This window comes from Sciurus carolinensis, chromosome 16 (genome assembly GCF_902686445.1).
Source record: "Sciurus carolinensis chromosome 16, mSciCar1.2, whole genome shotgun sequence".
Classification (NCBI taxonomy): Eukaryota; Metazoa; Chordata; class Mammalia; order Rodentia; family Sciuridae; genus Sciurus; species Sciurus carolinensis.
The window spans coordinates 17,939,477-17,956,338 of NC_062228.1; the positions used below are offsets into that span (position 1 = coordinate 17,939,477).

At 35.2% G+C, this 16,862-nt stretch overlaps 1 protein-coding gene across 1 annotated transcript in view; it reads right to left on the minus strand.

Moving 5' to 3' along the window:
• The window catches only part of Lrrc36 (leucine rich repeat containing 36), a 56,338-nt gene that overhangs the window by 38,870 nt on the left and 606 nt on the right, over window positions 1-16,862 (minus strand). Inside the window, 1 exon segment of the mRNA XM_047528306.1 lies at window positions 1,096-1,223. Within this exon segment, the coding sequence (XP_047384262.1) occupies window positions 1,096-1,223 (128 nt within the window).

Here is a 16,862-nt window from a genome sequence, read left to right on the forward strand (position 1 = left end):
ACAACTATCCCTTAAGAAGTGCAAAATTGGCAGAATATCCATGAGAATCTGTCACTTCCAGTCTTCTACAGAAGGACTTTGCCAAATAGCTGGGGCAAAGTGGGAACATGAAGAAGAAGCACAATTTGGGGATCTATCACAAAGAAAACAAACTTCAAAGAATGTGTTGTATATACTTCCTTTTAAAAGTTATTTATATATGTATATGTTTTAGTTGTTGATGGATCTTTACTTTTATTCATTTATTCATATGCAGTGCTGAGAATCAAACCAGTGCCTCACACATGCTAGGTAAGTGCTCTACCACTAAGCCACAACTCCAGCCCCGCTGTATGCACTTCTTTGCAGAGCTCTTTATGTTTGCTAATTCTCCCATATATTCTACTTTCCTGTACTGCCCTACCACCATCCCCTGACTTGGACATTCTTTTCTTTTTTGAGACCACCATTTCCTGATCTTCCTAGAAAAAATCCACTATACCAGTATAACCTAGTGTTTCTCTATGTGTACTTCATGTACGACAATTATCAATGCTCTGGGTGTATCCTGAGCTCACCCATACCCAGGGTGTCTCTCAGAGTAGAGATTAAGAATCTGTACTTTTGTAAGTGCTCTTCATGATTTTTTTTTGGGGGGGGGGAGGTGGTACTGGGGATTGAACCCATGGGCACTCTACTATTAAGCAACATCCCCAGCTCTTTTTATTTTTTAAATTTTGAGACAGAGTCTAGCTAAGTTGCCCAGGCTAGCCTTGAACTTGTGATCCTCCTGCGTCAGTCTCCCAAGTCACTGGGATCACAATCATGTGCCACTGGGTCCAACTTCATAATTTTTTTTGTACACATTGAAATTTGAACCATTTTCCTAGGCAATGAGTACTTAATATAGTTTTCTCAGAGAACAAAAGGAATTTTACCCAATATTTTATAAGAATAATTTTAAACATAGAGCAAAGTTGAAAAGAATTTTATAATTAAATTTAGCTGGGAAGCATTTAAAAGGAAGACTCAATACTCCCCAAGCTAACATTATTTCTCTCTTCTTATCAAAAAACAAATTGGGTTATCTGGCTCATCAAGGAATACAGAACTTACCTTTAGGCTAGTGATCAAATTCCTTGATAAATCTAAGGATCGAAGACTTTTAAAATTTCTGAAAGCATCACCAATGGAATGGATTTTTCCAGCATAAGATCCCTGTAATGAAAGAGACTCCACCAGTTCTGAAAAGAGACCATTAGTAGATATATTATGATCTCTACTTGGCTAAAAGTAGAGTCAGTGAAAGTAGGCCTTCCTTCCTCCCATAACCCATCTGTGAAAGACCCTATATCCAAGGATTCTAAGATCATATCTTCTTTTTCAAAGCAGCAATATGACAGAGCCCAGTGGCACAGGCCTGTAATCCTAATGACTCAGTAGAGCATTATACTGAAATAAAATCTTGAGGTGCTAGAACAATCTAGGCCTTATAATCTTTTCAAAGTCAGAAGACAAGACCCATACCAGGGAGAAATTAGTGGGAACAGAATCTACACTAAATGGAACAGGGATGACAGGAACAAACAATCAGAAGGTCCAGGTGCAAGTGGGGAATGGAAGCAAAAATGGCAGATCTCAGGAAACATAGGTCATGTTTTTCAGTACTTTGTGAACACAACAGAAGAGGGCGCTCCAAATCCTTGAAAACAGAAAACTATGAGGGGAGGGTGGAACTCACCCTTCCTACCTTAAAAATACAGAAGAATTTATTGCACTTAAACACACAGTCACGGAAAAAAATTACAATTAAGGTATATATGAGGGTTATAATAAGAAAAAAGAAAAAGGAGCAGAATAACATTCCTAGGGAATAAAGCATTCCTGAAGGTTATGCCCACAAAGCAAATGAAGATATAACAATGCAGCAATTCTCAAGTGGTTCCCAGACATATGATACAAAAGAAAAACCCACTGGGTCTATAGGATGAATCAAGGCATCCAACTTCACTTATGGCTAATGATGCATTCTTTGCCATTCTATGTTTGCAGTTCTTTAAGTTTCGTTTAAGTCTTCCCTTAATAGCCGGGTGTGGGTGTATGCCTGTAATCTCAGCAGCTCTAGAGGTGAACATCATGAGTTTAAAGCCAGCCTCAGCAACTTAGCGAGGCCCTAAGCAACTTAGCAAGACCCTGTGTCTAAATAAAATATAAAAGGGCTGGGGATGTGGTTCAGTGGTTAAGTGCTCCTGGTTCAATCCCCAGTACCCAAAAAAAGAAAAAAATAATTCTCTTAATAAAGTAGTAACAATGATTAGTTTTATTAAATCTTTTTGTGTATGTGTGTGTGTGTTTCTGGGGAGTGAACCCAGAGTCTTAAGCATGTTAGGTGAGTGCTCTACCATTGAGCTATATCCCCAGCTTTAATTGTATTAAATCTTGACCTTTGAGTATGTCTTCTTTTGCTTCATAACTAAATGGAAAGTATTCATGAAGTATTTTTATTACATATTGAAGAATGGTGGACTGGACACCTTGTGGGAAAACACCTATGTGACTGAGTTGCAAGTTGAACTAGGCATTTTTTAAATGAAACATCATTTTTGCTCAGAGACAAGCAACCTGACAAACTATGGTTTTTCTGACTTGAATTTTTAGCAGACATTTTCTTAAAAATAAACAAAGCAAGTCTGTCACTTTGGGAAAACAAATGATAGTAATTGTTATCCATTATAACATTCTAGCTTCTAAGAAAAAAATAGAACTTGGGGAGCTAGAGATAAAGCTCAGTGGTAGAGCACATGTTTAGCATGGAAGAGGCCATGAGTTTAATCCCCAGCACCACTAACATTTTTTTTTTTTTCTTTTGGAAATCTTGTATCTGCCACCATGAACTTGATAGCTTCCTAATGCTTACAATTTTCCTAATAAGATTGATGGTGAAGGGTTGGGTATATAGCTCAGTTGGTAGAATACTTGCCTTGCATGCGTAAGGCCCTGGATTCAATCCCCAGCACCACACACACACACACACAAAAAGATGAATGGAGATATGATATGATTTTTAGAAGTTACATAATGAAACCTGTCAACATTTAGAAGATCTATATAGCTCAGTTGAGCCAATACTTTTTAAACTACCAATGAATAATATTATGAAACCATGCATTGTTAAAAGAGTCATTCAAATGCAGGGCATACCAATGGATTTTACTGTTAACACAATACAAAAAGCTCAATAGTATGTTTTCAGATTTCACATACAATAAAATTTTAAGAAACAACCAATTGCCCACTTTTCATGCCTTATCAAAGAAGAATTTCCACAATAGGCTATTAAAACATTTTCCCCTTTTCCAACTACATACCTGTGTGAGGCCCTATTTTTCCCCACATGTTTAAAACAAAACAATATATCACAATAGATTTAAGACAGAAGTAGATATAAAAATTTGGCTGCTTGTATTGAAACAGACATTAAAGAGATTTGTAAGAATACAAATTGATATTCTACTTTTTATTTTGGAAAACATATCTAGTGTTCATAAATGCATTAGGTAACCATGTAATGGGTATATTATAGCTATCTTTTAATGAATTAATAATTTTTAAATTTCTCTCAATTTTAATTTATATATGATAAATACTAGCAAAAAACTAAAGCTCTATGAGATCCTCAATAAATTTTAAGAGTGTAAATAAAACTTGAGACCAAAAAATTTGCGAATTACCAAAAAATGTAACTTAGAATTAGGAAAATTCAGAAAGATGATTGGGAAGAAAAGGAAGATTTAAAAATAGAGACGAGAGAACTCAAGAAATAATAAAATTTAAAATAATTTCAGAAATGAAGATTAAATCGCACATGTGTATAATCCCAGCAGTTCAGGAGGCTGAGGCAGGAGGATCACGAGTTCAGAGCCAGCCTCAGAAATTTAGAGAGGCCCTAAGTAACTTAGTAAGACCCTGTTTCAAATTAAAAAATAAAAAGGGTTGGGGGTAGAACTCAGTGGTAAAGCATCCCTGGGTCCAATCCCCAATACAAAAACTTAAAAAATAAAAAAAAGAAGAAAACAAGAACAAATTAAAAACAATAGAACAATTCCATTTCTGGCCATACTTTATATCCAAAAGAACTGAAAGCAAGAACTGAAATAGATACCAAACACCAATGTTTGTAACAGCATTATTCACAATAACCAAAAAGTGGAACCTAGCCAAATGTTCATCAATGTATAGATAAGTAAAATATGGAATAGATATAAAATGAGGTCTTATTCAGCCCTTAAAAAAGAAGGAGATTCTAACATAAACATATGCTACAACATGGTTGAACTTGGAGGACTTTATACTAAGTGAAATAAGCCAGACACAAAAGGAAAAATATTGTATGCTTCCATTATACAAGGTACTAGAACAAATTCACAGAGACAGAAGTAGACTGGTGGTTGCCAGTGGCTGTGAGTAAAGTGAATGAAGAGTTATTGTTTAATGGGTAGAGTTTCAGTTTGGGAAGATGAAAGACTCGTGGAGAGAGATGGCAGTAATGGTTGCAAAACAATGCAAATAAAGCTGGGCACAGTGGTGCTTGCCTGTAATTCCAGCAGCTTGGGAGGCTGAGGCAGGAGGATTACAAATTCAGAGTCAGCCTCAGCAACTTAGTGAAGCCCTTAAAAACTTAGCAAGACTGTCTCAAAAAAAAAAAAAAAAAAAAAAAAAAAAAAAAAAAAAAAAAGGGTGGTTGAGCACCTCTGGGTTCAATCTCCACAAAACAGTGTGAAAGTACTTAATGTCACTAAACTGTACATTGTTTGGATTTTTGTTGCTGCTGTTGTTTGGGCTTTGTTTTTATTTTTTGCCAACAACTCACTGTCTTGATTTCTACAGGTATACAGTAAACTTTGAAGTCAGGTAGTAGCAGTTCTCTGAACTTTTCTTCTTCAGTGTTATGTCCACTATTATAGGTCTTCTGCCTTTCCATATAAGCTTAAGGATCAGTTTGTTGATATCTATGAAAAAATAAGTGGCTGGGACATCATTTTTTATGGATGAATCATATTCCATCATATTTCATTGAGATACCACATTTGATTTATGCATTTATCTGTTGATGGATATTTGCATTGTCTTCTCCACCTTTGGATATCATGAATAATGCTGCTATAAACCTAAGTATAAAAGGTGTTGTTTGACACTTGTTTTCAATCCTTTTGACTATATACCTAAGAGTGGAATTGCTGGAACATCTGAGGAACTGTCAGACTATTTTCCACAGAAGTTACACTACTTTATATTCTCTCCAGCAACTATGAGAATGACACCAGACACTTAAAAATAGTTAAAATGATAAGTTTTATGTTATGTGTATTTTACCACAATTTAATAGAGAATAACTTAAGAGAGATATATGGGAAGGAAGATTTTTTAAAATATATTAAAAAGAAATTAAGTAGAATGTAGTCATACAATGAAATGTGTATAAAAGATTGAACTACTGATGTATTCAACATAAGAGTATGTTGAGAGAAAGAAGGTAGACACAAAAGGTATAGTCTGTATGATTCTAGTTATAGGGAATTTAGAACAGACAAGACAAATCTATGGTGATAGAAATCAGAATAGTAGACTATAAAAGTGGAGAATTGACTAGAAAAGGCAGGATGGAACATTCCAGGATGATGAACTTGTTCTATGCTTTATTGGGATGTTGGATACATGGACAAATATATTAGTCAAAATGTAAATCACATATTTAATAAGGAATTAATAACCTAAATATATAAAAATGACAATATAACAATACCACCACAACATAATACAACAAAGAGTGAACAAAGGATTTGAATAGTCATTTTTCCAAAAAATAATATATCCAAATACTCAGGAAACTCAGGAAAAGATGTTCAACATCATTAATCGTTAGGGAAATATGAGTCAAAACCACAAGATACTCACTAGGGTGACTATAATATCTTCAGCACTGCATATAAATAAATAAATAAAATAAAAGATCCATTGACAACTAAAAAATAAAATAAAAAGAAATTTTTGCATTGGTAAGGATATAGAGAAATTGAAATCATCTATATTGCTGGAGACAATGTAAAGTAGAGTAGCCCCTGTGGAAGGTTAAGTTTAAGATCAACTGATCTTAAACAAGTGAGCAAAGATAATTCAATGGAAAAAAGATGATCTTTTAACAAGTGATGACTGAACAACTAGATACACACACACACACAAAAAAAGGGATTCAAACACATAGACAGAGACTTTACATTTTCACAAAAATATATAAAATAAATCACAGATCTAAACATAATATACAAATCTAAAATTTCTAGAAAATAACAGCGGAAAAATCTAAGTAGACTTGGTTTTGGTAATGAAGTATTTTTTATTGTTGATGTTTGTTTGCAGCACTGGGAATTGAACCCAGGTCCTTGACCATATTAGGCAAGTGTTCTACCACTGAGTAACATCCTGGCCCTTTATAATTTTATTTTTGATGCAGAGTCTTACTAAGTTGCTCAGGCTTGAACTTATGATCCTCCTTTCTCAGCCTCCTTAATAGCTGGGATTACAGGCATGTACAACTCCATCCAGTTTGATGATGAGTTTTTTTAAAAATTTTTTTAAAATATTTTTTTAGTTGTTAATGGATTTTTATTTTATTCATTTATATGTGGTGCTGAGTAGCGAACCCAGGGCCTCACACATGCCAGGCAAGCACTATACCACTGAGCCATAACTTCAGCCTGGTGATGTTTTTTTTTTTTTTTTTTTTTTTTTTGAGAAGGCAATTTTTATTTATTATTTGCTACATTTCTTTTTTTTAATTTATTTTTATTGTAAACAAATGGGATACATGTTGTTTCTGTACATAGAGTAACAGCATACCATTTGCATAATCATACATTTACATAGGGTAATGATGTTTGAATCATTCTGTTATTTTTTCCTCCCCCCCACCCCTCCCACCCCTCTTTTCCCACTATACAGTCCCTCCTTCCTCCGTTCTTGCACCCCTCCCACCCCCCATTATGTGTCATTATCCGCTTATCAGTGAGATCATTCGTCCTTTGGATTTTTGAGATTGGCTTTGGTGATGAGTTTTTAATACAACACCAAAAAACATGATCCACGAAAGAAACATTTGAGAAGTGGGGCTTCATTACAATTTAAATCTTCTGCTCCACAAAAGATACTATTAAGAGAATGGAAAACAAGTCACAGCTAGGGTCTTAAAGTTTGGACCTTAAATGTCCCCCAAAGGACCATATGTTGAAGGTTTGGTCTCTAGTTCATAGTGGTACTAGGAGATGGTGGAACCTTTTGTAGGGGGATCTTAGGGGAGGGAAGTTAGGTCCCTAGGGTGTGCCTTTGAAGGGGATATTGGGACTCTAGCCCCTTCCTGTCTCTTTTTGTTTCTTGGCCACCTATGTGTCCCACCATAATATACTGCCTTGCATGGTCCAAAAGCAAAGGGTCAAGTGATCATGAACTGAAATCTCTGAAATCATGAACTAAAAGTAAACCTTTCCTCCTTATAAGTTGATTTATCTTAGATATTTATTACAGTAATGGAAAGCTGACACACCAAGAGAAAATGCTGGAAAAATATGTTATCTGAAGAAGGACTAATATTCAAAATATACAAATAACTCTTAAAACTCAACAATAAGAGAATAAACAATCCAATTTAAAAATGGGAAAGACCTGAAAATACACTTCACCACAATATTTTTAACTAGAAAATAAGCATACACACGCACACACAACACAGATAGCAAACACAAAAATGCTTACCATCCTAAGTCGTGAGAAAATATCAAATTAACAAGAAGATATCACTACACACTTACTAGAACTGGCCAAACCCAAACACTGACAATGATGAATGTTTGTGGAGTTGTGGGGCAACAGGAACTGTCCTTATTGCTGGATGGAATGCAAAATGGTTCAGCTATCATGGAAGGTAGTAGGACAGTTTCATACAAAGCTCAACACATCTTTTTTAAATTTGCTCTTTTTAAATATACATGACAGTAGAGTATATTTTGATATATTATACATACATGGAGAATTCTAATTAGGATCCTATTCTTGTGGTTGTATATGACAGGGAGTTTCACTGGTGAGGTATTCAAACATGAATATGGGAAAGTTATGTCTGATTCATTCTGTCTTTCCTATTCCCATCTCCCCTCCCTTCCCTTCATTCCCCTTTGTTTATTCCACTTAATTTCAATTCTTCTCTCCTCCCACCCTTGGTGTGTGTTAGCATCTACATATCAGAGTGAACATTCAACCTTCAGTTTGGGGGGACTGGCTTATTTCACTTAGCATGATAGCCTCCAGATTCATCCATTTACCAACAAAAGTCTTGCATTCATTTAATGGCCAAGTAACATTCCATTGTGTATAAATATACCACATTTTCAAAGCTCAACACATCTTAGCATATGATCCAGCACTTGCATCTGTGCATCTTTGAGTTGTAACTTTATGTCCTCACAAATGCCCCCCCACAAAGCCATGCATAGTGGCATGTGCCTCTAATTCCAGCAACTTGGGAGACTGAGGCAGGAGAATCACAAGTTTGAGGCCAACCTCAGAAACTTATTGAGACCATATCAAAAATCAAAAATAAAAAGGACTGGGGATGTAGCTCAGTGGTGAAGCTTTCTGGGTTCAATCCTCAGTGTCAAATAAATAAGTACACACAAATGTCCATAATTGCCAAATCTTTTAAGCAACCAAGATGTCCTTCATAGGTAAAAGACTAAACAAACTATGGTACATCACAATAAGAGAAAATATGCTATCAATCATGGGAAAGGATTGAGGAAACTTAAATATGTAATGCTATGTGGGGGAAAAAAATCTGAAAAGATTACATATTGTGTTATTCCAGTTCTACAACATTCTGAAAAAGGCAATGATAAAAAGATCAGTTATTATCAGGGGATTGCTGTGAGGGGAGAGAGAGATGAGGAGATGGAGCACAGGGAATTTTTAGGACAGTGAAATTATTCTGTTTGATACTATAATGGTAAACATATGACATTATATATTGTGAAAACCTACAGAACTGTAAAAACACAAAGTGAACCCTAATATAAACATAGACTTTAATAATAATGTCTCAATATTGGTTCATCAATTGTAACAAATGTACTACACTAATGCAAAATTATTAGTAATAGGGGAAACTATAAGGGTGGGGAATGGGTGAGATGCAAAGGAGCGAAGGCTATACAGGGAAGTCTATTTTATGTGTAATTATTCTGTAAATCTCAAACAGCTCTAAAAATAGTCTATTAATAAAAGGGAATGAATTATTGATACATGCTAAAATATGAATGAACTTTCAAAATATCATGCTAAGTCAAAGAGGCCAGACAGAAAAGGTCAGAATATTGTATTATTCCATTCTATGAAATCTCATATTAAGACACAAATTCATAGAGACAGAAAGCAGATTAGTGATTGCCAGGGGCTGAAGAAAGTGTGAAATGAGGAGTGGTTGCCTAATAGGTTGATGAAAATGTTCTGGAACTAGATAGTGGTAATGGTTGTACAATATCATGAATATACTAAATGACCTTGAATTATATATGCTTTAAAATGGTGAGTTTTTTTAAAAAAAAATTGTAATTGTAGATAGATAGCATGCCTTTATTTATTTTTTTATGTGGTGCTGAGGATGGAACCCAGTGCCTCACATGCTAGGTAAGTGCTCTGCCACTGAGCTACAGCCCCAGCCCTAAAATGAGTTTTATAGTACATGAATTATATATTTTAAAAATGAAAAAAAGATGTCCTGACTCTGAAGGCAAGGTATTGATAGTTCTGGGGTATACAATGATTTAAAATTCTGAGAGTCTATTATTGTGGAAAAGCTAAGGTCAATTAGGATTTACATCAGTTTCCACAGCATTTCTCATGCTTTTCACTGAAGACTAGTTTGAAGAACAGACATAGGATTTTTAAAGGGAACCAGAATTATCATTTAAATGATAAACTGCTACAAAGACAGACTTTTTTTTATGATTCACATGAAGTGCAGGCCAGAGACCGAATCAAACATTGTACTCCCTTTCCACCCACCTTAACCCTTACCAAGCCAGCCCCTTTCTTGGTCCTATAATTTTTTTCTTCCATTCCCAGACCAAGTTTCCAGAGCCTTGAAATGTAAATGAACTTGCCAGTTTGGGGGAGTTAATATGTTTTCCATAGAACTGTGATAGGAAACATGTTTAAAGAAAGAAAAGGAACAGACCTACCCTCAGAAAGTTCAATAAAGGAATGTTCACAGCAGTGCCCGAATGTGGATGGGTGGCCTCAGGGCTGGACAGAAGAGTTGAGCATCTGCTCTGGCTCCTCATATTCTTGAGCATGCAACAGACCCCAGAAAATGCTTTTGAGGTAATGTTATCTCCTAGCCTTCTGAATGGGTCCAGCACTATCTAATAAAAATATAATATAAGCTATAAGCATAATTAAAATTTTTCTAGTATCCACATTATTAAAAAATTTTTAAAAACACTGTACATCATAGATGTCAACAATAGAATAGGGCTTGGGGTTATATAGCTCAATAGTAGAGACTTGCCTAGCATGTGAAAAAATCTGGATTTGATCCCCAAAACTGTAGTAAAACAAACAAATAAAAAACAAATCAAATCAAACAAAAAACACAATAATCTCCCACTTTGAAAATAGGGGCTACATAACCTATGGGCAAAAACTTATTTTACTCATGAAAACAACAAATCAAGTAATCTCTCTATAGGAAGCCATTTACAGGTCATTTTGACATCAAATTAATAGCCTTTAATAAAACTTGTTTATAATAACAATGAAAGAATTTCAAATAAATAAAAATTTTAAAAATGGTCTCAGAAGTCAACTTGAAAGGTTTCTCACTAGCCAAAGTTGGGATAAATTGAGTAATAATTGAGTTGGAGCTGTAGTTCAATGATAGAGAACTTGCCTAGAACTTGCCCAGAGACACTGGGTTCGATTCTCAGCACTGCATATAAGTAAATAAAATAAAAGTTCACTGACAACTAAAAATATTTTTAAAACTGAGTGACAATTATGATTATAACTGCAATAGATTGTAAATTACCTTTTTTTTTTTTTTTTTTGGTACCTGGGATTGAATCCAGGGGTCCTTAATCCTGAATCACAAACCCAGGTCCTATTATTATTATATTTATTTTTCATTTTGAAACAAGGTCTTGCTAAGTTGCTTAGGGCCTTGTTAAGCTACTGCTGATGGCCTTGAACTTGCGATCCTTCTGCCTCAGCCTCTTCAATCATGGTGATTACAGTCATGTGCCACCACGTCTGGCTCCAGATATATTTCAATCAATGGACTTATAATCATACTGAGAAAACAAAACAGTCCTCTTTAGTCACTTTTGAAGAATGCCAAGAAAACATCTCACTTTGAAAACTGGCAAGTAAAGTTTTTTTTAAAAGAGCAAACTTTTAGGGGCTGGGGAGATAGCTCAGTCGGTAGAGTGCTTGCCTTGTAAGCACAAGGCCCTGGGTTTGATCCCCAGCTCCAAAAAAATAAATAAATAAAAGAGCAAACTTTTATCCTGCCTTTTCTATGCAAATTGAACCTCAGGATAATCAATTAGATATGGATAAATTTGTCATTTATAGAAGTTTTACACTTAAGGAAGAAGAATGAATGGTTGAATTAGAAAATTACCATTTTGTAATCCTGAATGAATTAATGGACCTAGGCAATCATATTTAATGGCATCACAAAAAGAAAGAATACCAGGCATTATATACTGCCTAACAGAATTATACAACATTACCCATAAGGTAGTTTTACCAAAAAGGAAACACACACACACACACACACACACATACATACACCCCTCAAACTTGAATCTGATTAAACCTCATCTAATTGCCAATTCATAGTAAATATAGGGAATAGTGGAAAACATTAAACATCTTAGGGATATAGTAAGCAAAATCCAGATTATAGTGAACTCTTTATGACAAATGACCCAGTTTCTTCAAATATAATTGAAAATGTAAGGGAAAAAAGTGGGAATTTATAGATCAAATAAGACTGAAGACATTTATCAATCAATTGCTGTATATGGACCTTATATAGATCTTGAGTTTTTAAAAACTGAAAATTTTTGTTTGGTTATTTATTTATTTGGTGGTACTGGAGACTGAACCCAGGGCTTGGCACATGCTAAACAAATGCTCTGCCACTTAGCTACTTTCCCCAGCCCCCAAAAGAAAAATATTATGGGACCAATAAGGAAATTAGAACACTGGTTAGTTATTTGATATTATTAAAAATTACTGTTAAATGTTTAGGTTGCATATGAGATTATTTTTTATATATGTATTTTTTTTTAGTTGTAGATGGACACAATACCTTTATTTTATTTATTTTTTATGTGGTGCTGAGGATCGAACCCAGTGCTTCATACATGCTAGGCAAGCACTCTACCACTGAGCTACAACCCTAGTCTGTATGCTATTATTTTTAAAGAGTTCTTATGTTTTGAAAATACATATTGAAATACCTGTGGTTGAAACTATACACCTGGTATTTGCTTCAAAATAATTAGTGCAGGGGGCTGGGGGTATGTGGAGAATAGATGAGATATGCATGAAAGAAGATTAACCATGAATTGATGATACTGTTGAGGTAGGGTGATGGGAGTTGGTTATTCTGTTATCTCTATTCTTGTATATATTTGAAAATTGTCATTATAAAAATATAAAAATAATGACATTTTCTAATATATGTAGAGAATATTTCTGGAAAGCTATCCAAGATATCAGTAATAGTAAATGCTTAGGAATAGGAAATAGGTCAATGGGACAGGGAAGGATCATCAAGAATTCACTGTACAGTTATATAATAAATTAAATTATTATTTAAAAAAATTTTTAGTTGTTGATGGACCTTTTTTATTTATTTATATGCAGTACCAAAAATTGAACCCAGTGCCTCCTGCATGCCAGGCAAGTGCTCAACCACTGAGCCAAAACCCCAGCCCAAACTGAAATATTCTAACAGCCAAAAAAGTACATAATTATATTTTACCCTCTCTACAAATAATTATTATCAACCTAAAATATTCTCTAGCATGTTTATTAAAACCTGTTCTTGACACCATTCTCCAGGTACCACTCCACTTCTGTATTGTCCTTTATAGTGAAGTGTTCTCACCTTCACCACCTCCACTCTTTCACATATCATTCCCTTCTTACTCCACTCCAATCTGGTTTCCCTCCTTCCCACTCTTCTGAAACTCCCCTCATCAAGGTCCCCTCATCAAGTGAGTTCCATGTTGCCATATCTAAGACTTTTCTGCATTAACTCAGTCTAACAACACTTGACACAGCTGACCATTATTTTCATGATATACTACCTTTTCTTGAATTCCAAGATACCACATTCTCTTAACCTTTTAACATTGAAATACCCCCAAGATGGAATCTTAACCTTTGTTCTTTTTCATCCACAATCCCTCCTTAGCTGAGTTCATCTAGACTCATAGCATTAAATACCTGATATTTGCTAAGTCTTCAAAATTGACATCTCCAACTCTGACCTCTGCTCTGAGATCCAGACTTTATATCCAACTGCCTACTAAGTATTTCACATTTGGATTCATACTGGCATTTTAAATTTAAGATGCTCAAAACAGATCTCTTGATTCCCCTTCCACAGATCCTTTCCCCTCCATAGTCTACAAACTCTCTCTCAATAAATGGCACCATCATCTACCCAGCAATATCTTAAGCCAAGTCTAAGTGTTATCTTTGTGAGTGTTACCTTTTCCTTATCCCCACATCCAATCATTATATAAATATTACTCCTTTGGCTTCCAAAATAGGCTTTGTCTCCATCCGTTTCTTTTTATCTCTACTATCATCATGTAAGTTCAAGTCATCCATTCATTGTCTCTTACCTAGACTATTGCACCAGGCTTCTATTAGCCAAGAATCATATTTTAAAAAGAGGTATTAGATTGGGTCACAAGCTGATTCTAAAATTTTAGTGAGAGAATAAAGAGCTAATATAAGCCCTGACTATTTTGAAGAAGGAAAATTAGGGAAAAGTAGAAAGAGCATTGACTTTACAGGTTATCAAGGTTTATATTGAACTGGGGAAATAGCTCAGTGATAGAGCACTTCTATGCAGAGGGCTCTGGGTTTGACACCCAGAACTGGAAAAAAAAAAAAAAAAAAAGACACAAGAGAAAAAAATACAATTATATCCATATTATACATCATGTATAAAAATAAACTTTTGATAGATTAGATTTAATGTGAAAAGTGAAACTGCAGAATTTTTAGAAAAAGATAAAGGAGCCTATGTTGGGCATAGTGGCACTTGCCTATAAATCCAGCAACTTGGGATGCTGAGACAGGAGGATCGCAAATTCAAGGCTAGCCTTGGCAACTTAGTGAGACCCTATTACAAAATAAAAAATAAAAAGGGTTGGGGCTGTATCTCAGTGGTAGAGTACCCCTGGATTTAATCTCAGTACTGAAAAAAAGGAGTCTATTTTAACAGCATAGGGTAAGATTTCATCAGTAAGACACAAAAAGTACAATTTATTTTAAAAGGTCTTTGATACCTTAAAATTTTTCTGTATGACAAAGGACAATGTAAATGTGTATTGAAATTTTTAAAACTGAGATATAAAACACAAGAAGTTCCATAATTACACTATGCTTTTGTATATGTATATAAAAAAGTAATATTTATTACATGGTCAGAAATTTCCAACTCTACATAAGAGTACAGAATAAGTCTTTCTCCCCAAAGGTGAGCACTGAGATTTCTCACAAAATGATTTTATAATGCACACACTACTACAATCATTTAATTGAATAAATACCTGTGTCTTACTGAAAAGTTTAAAAAGCAGATTGAGAAATGAGATATATGCCATTATTCCTTTTATATGTACCATTATTCCTTTTTAAAAACTACCTGTTTGGTGGCTGGGGAGATAGCTCAGTTGGTAGAGTGCTTGCCTTGTAAGCACAAGGCCCTGGGTTTGATCCCAAGCACTCCCCCCCAAAAAAAACTACCTGTTTGTATAAACAATGGAAAAGGTATGGAAAGAGGGAGAGAGAAGAATATTCTTTTACTTTAGACACTTTGGTATTGTGTGAATTGTCAAAATGAAAACAAATAATTTTGTTATTTAAATGCTTGAAATAAAAACAAACAAACAAATACAAAGTCAAGCAAAAAAATTTCTGCCATATACTGTTTTAAATGGAGAGAGGAAGGTGTATGTGCCACTCCCAAATATCATTACTTTATATACCCCCCTTCCCTCTCACTATGTTGCCCAAGGTGGTCTCAAACTCTTGGGCTGAAGAGATTCTCCCACCTCAGCCTCTCTAATAACTGGGTCAATAAATATATGCCACCATGCCTGGTTTTGCCCGTGCCCAAATATCAAAATGAATCAATATTTGAAAAAAAAAAGGTGGAAAAGGCACAGAAGTGTTTCAAAGCAATAAATCTTTTCTTAGGGGTTGGGGTTGTTGACTCAGTTATAGAGTGGTTGCCTAGCACTGGATTCAATCCTCACCACCACATAAAAATAAATAAAATAAAATAAAGGTATTGTGTCCATCTACAACTAAAAAATATTTTAAATAAAGCTTTTTCTTAGCTGACTTGTAAAATAGGGGAGTTCAAAGCAGTTTGGAAAATAATATATAACAGAAATATCTACAAATATTAATCTAAACACACATCAAGCTATTACCTTTGGTTATCTGCTCTGGGGAAGGTTACAAAAGAAGGAAAAGATTAGTACTCTCTTTATTCATCCATGTAATGTTTGACTGTTATTAGTATGCATTAATATTTATAATTTTAAAGTAATGACTAATATTTAAATAAAATTATAAATAAAATAAAACCAAGTTATTTCATATTTCACAAATGAAAAGTAGAGGAAGGAAGCAAGGCAGCTTTTTGTTACAGCAACAGCACAGGTTCTAGAATCAGAGCTCTGGGTTAAAAAAATAAAAAGCCTGCTGCACCACTCTACCTGCTGTGTGGACTTTGCATAAGTCTAAATCTAATTTTACTGATTTGTAAAATGGGAATCATAACAATATCTATCTGTCCGATAGACTTGTGCAGGTAAAACACTGAACACAGGACCAAGAAAATGTTGGGTGAGTTTAGGGCGGGCAATAGTTGAATTGGGAATGCTGCTAACTTTTCCAACTTTCTTAAACACTCAGGAAGCAAGTTATGTGAGTCAGACCCCGGGTCAAAAGTGGGGTCTGGGGGCTGGGGTTGTGGCTCAGTGGTGGAACGCTCGCCTAGCATGCGTAAGGCCCTGGGTTCGATCCTCAGCACCACCTAAAAATAAAATAAAGGTATTGTGTCCACCTACAGCCAGGAAAAAAAAAAAAAAAAAAAAAAAAAAGTGGGGTCTGCAATCACTCAGCCAGTATTATCTCTAGGCTGGGGCACTGACCTAAACATCAGAGAGATCAGTTGCTATTCCTTTCACACCGGCTGGGTGATCTGAAAAGTATCTCTTGAAGTTCTAGAGGATGGACAACGGGAGGGGCATCCTTTTCCTTTTCACCCCAACCAGGGAAAAACCTGCGTAGGCAGCTTTCCAAACTGCCAAAAATGAACGCCCCTTGCCCGGCGCAATGGCCCACACCTGTAACCCCGGCGAGTCCGAAGTCTGAGGCAGGAGGGTCGCAAAATCGAGACCAGTTTCAGCAACTTAGCGAGCTCCTATCTCAAAATAAAAAAATAAAAAGGGCTGGGGATGCAGCTCAGGGGTGAAGCACCCTGGGTTCAGTCTCCAGTACAACAAAACAAA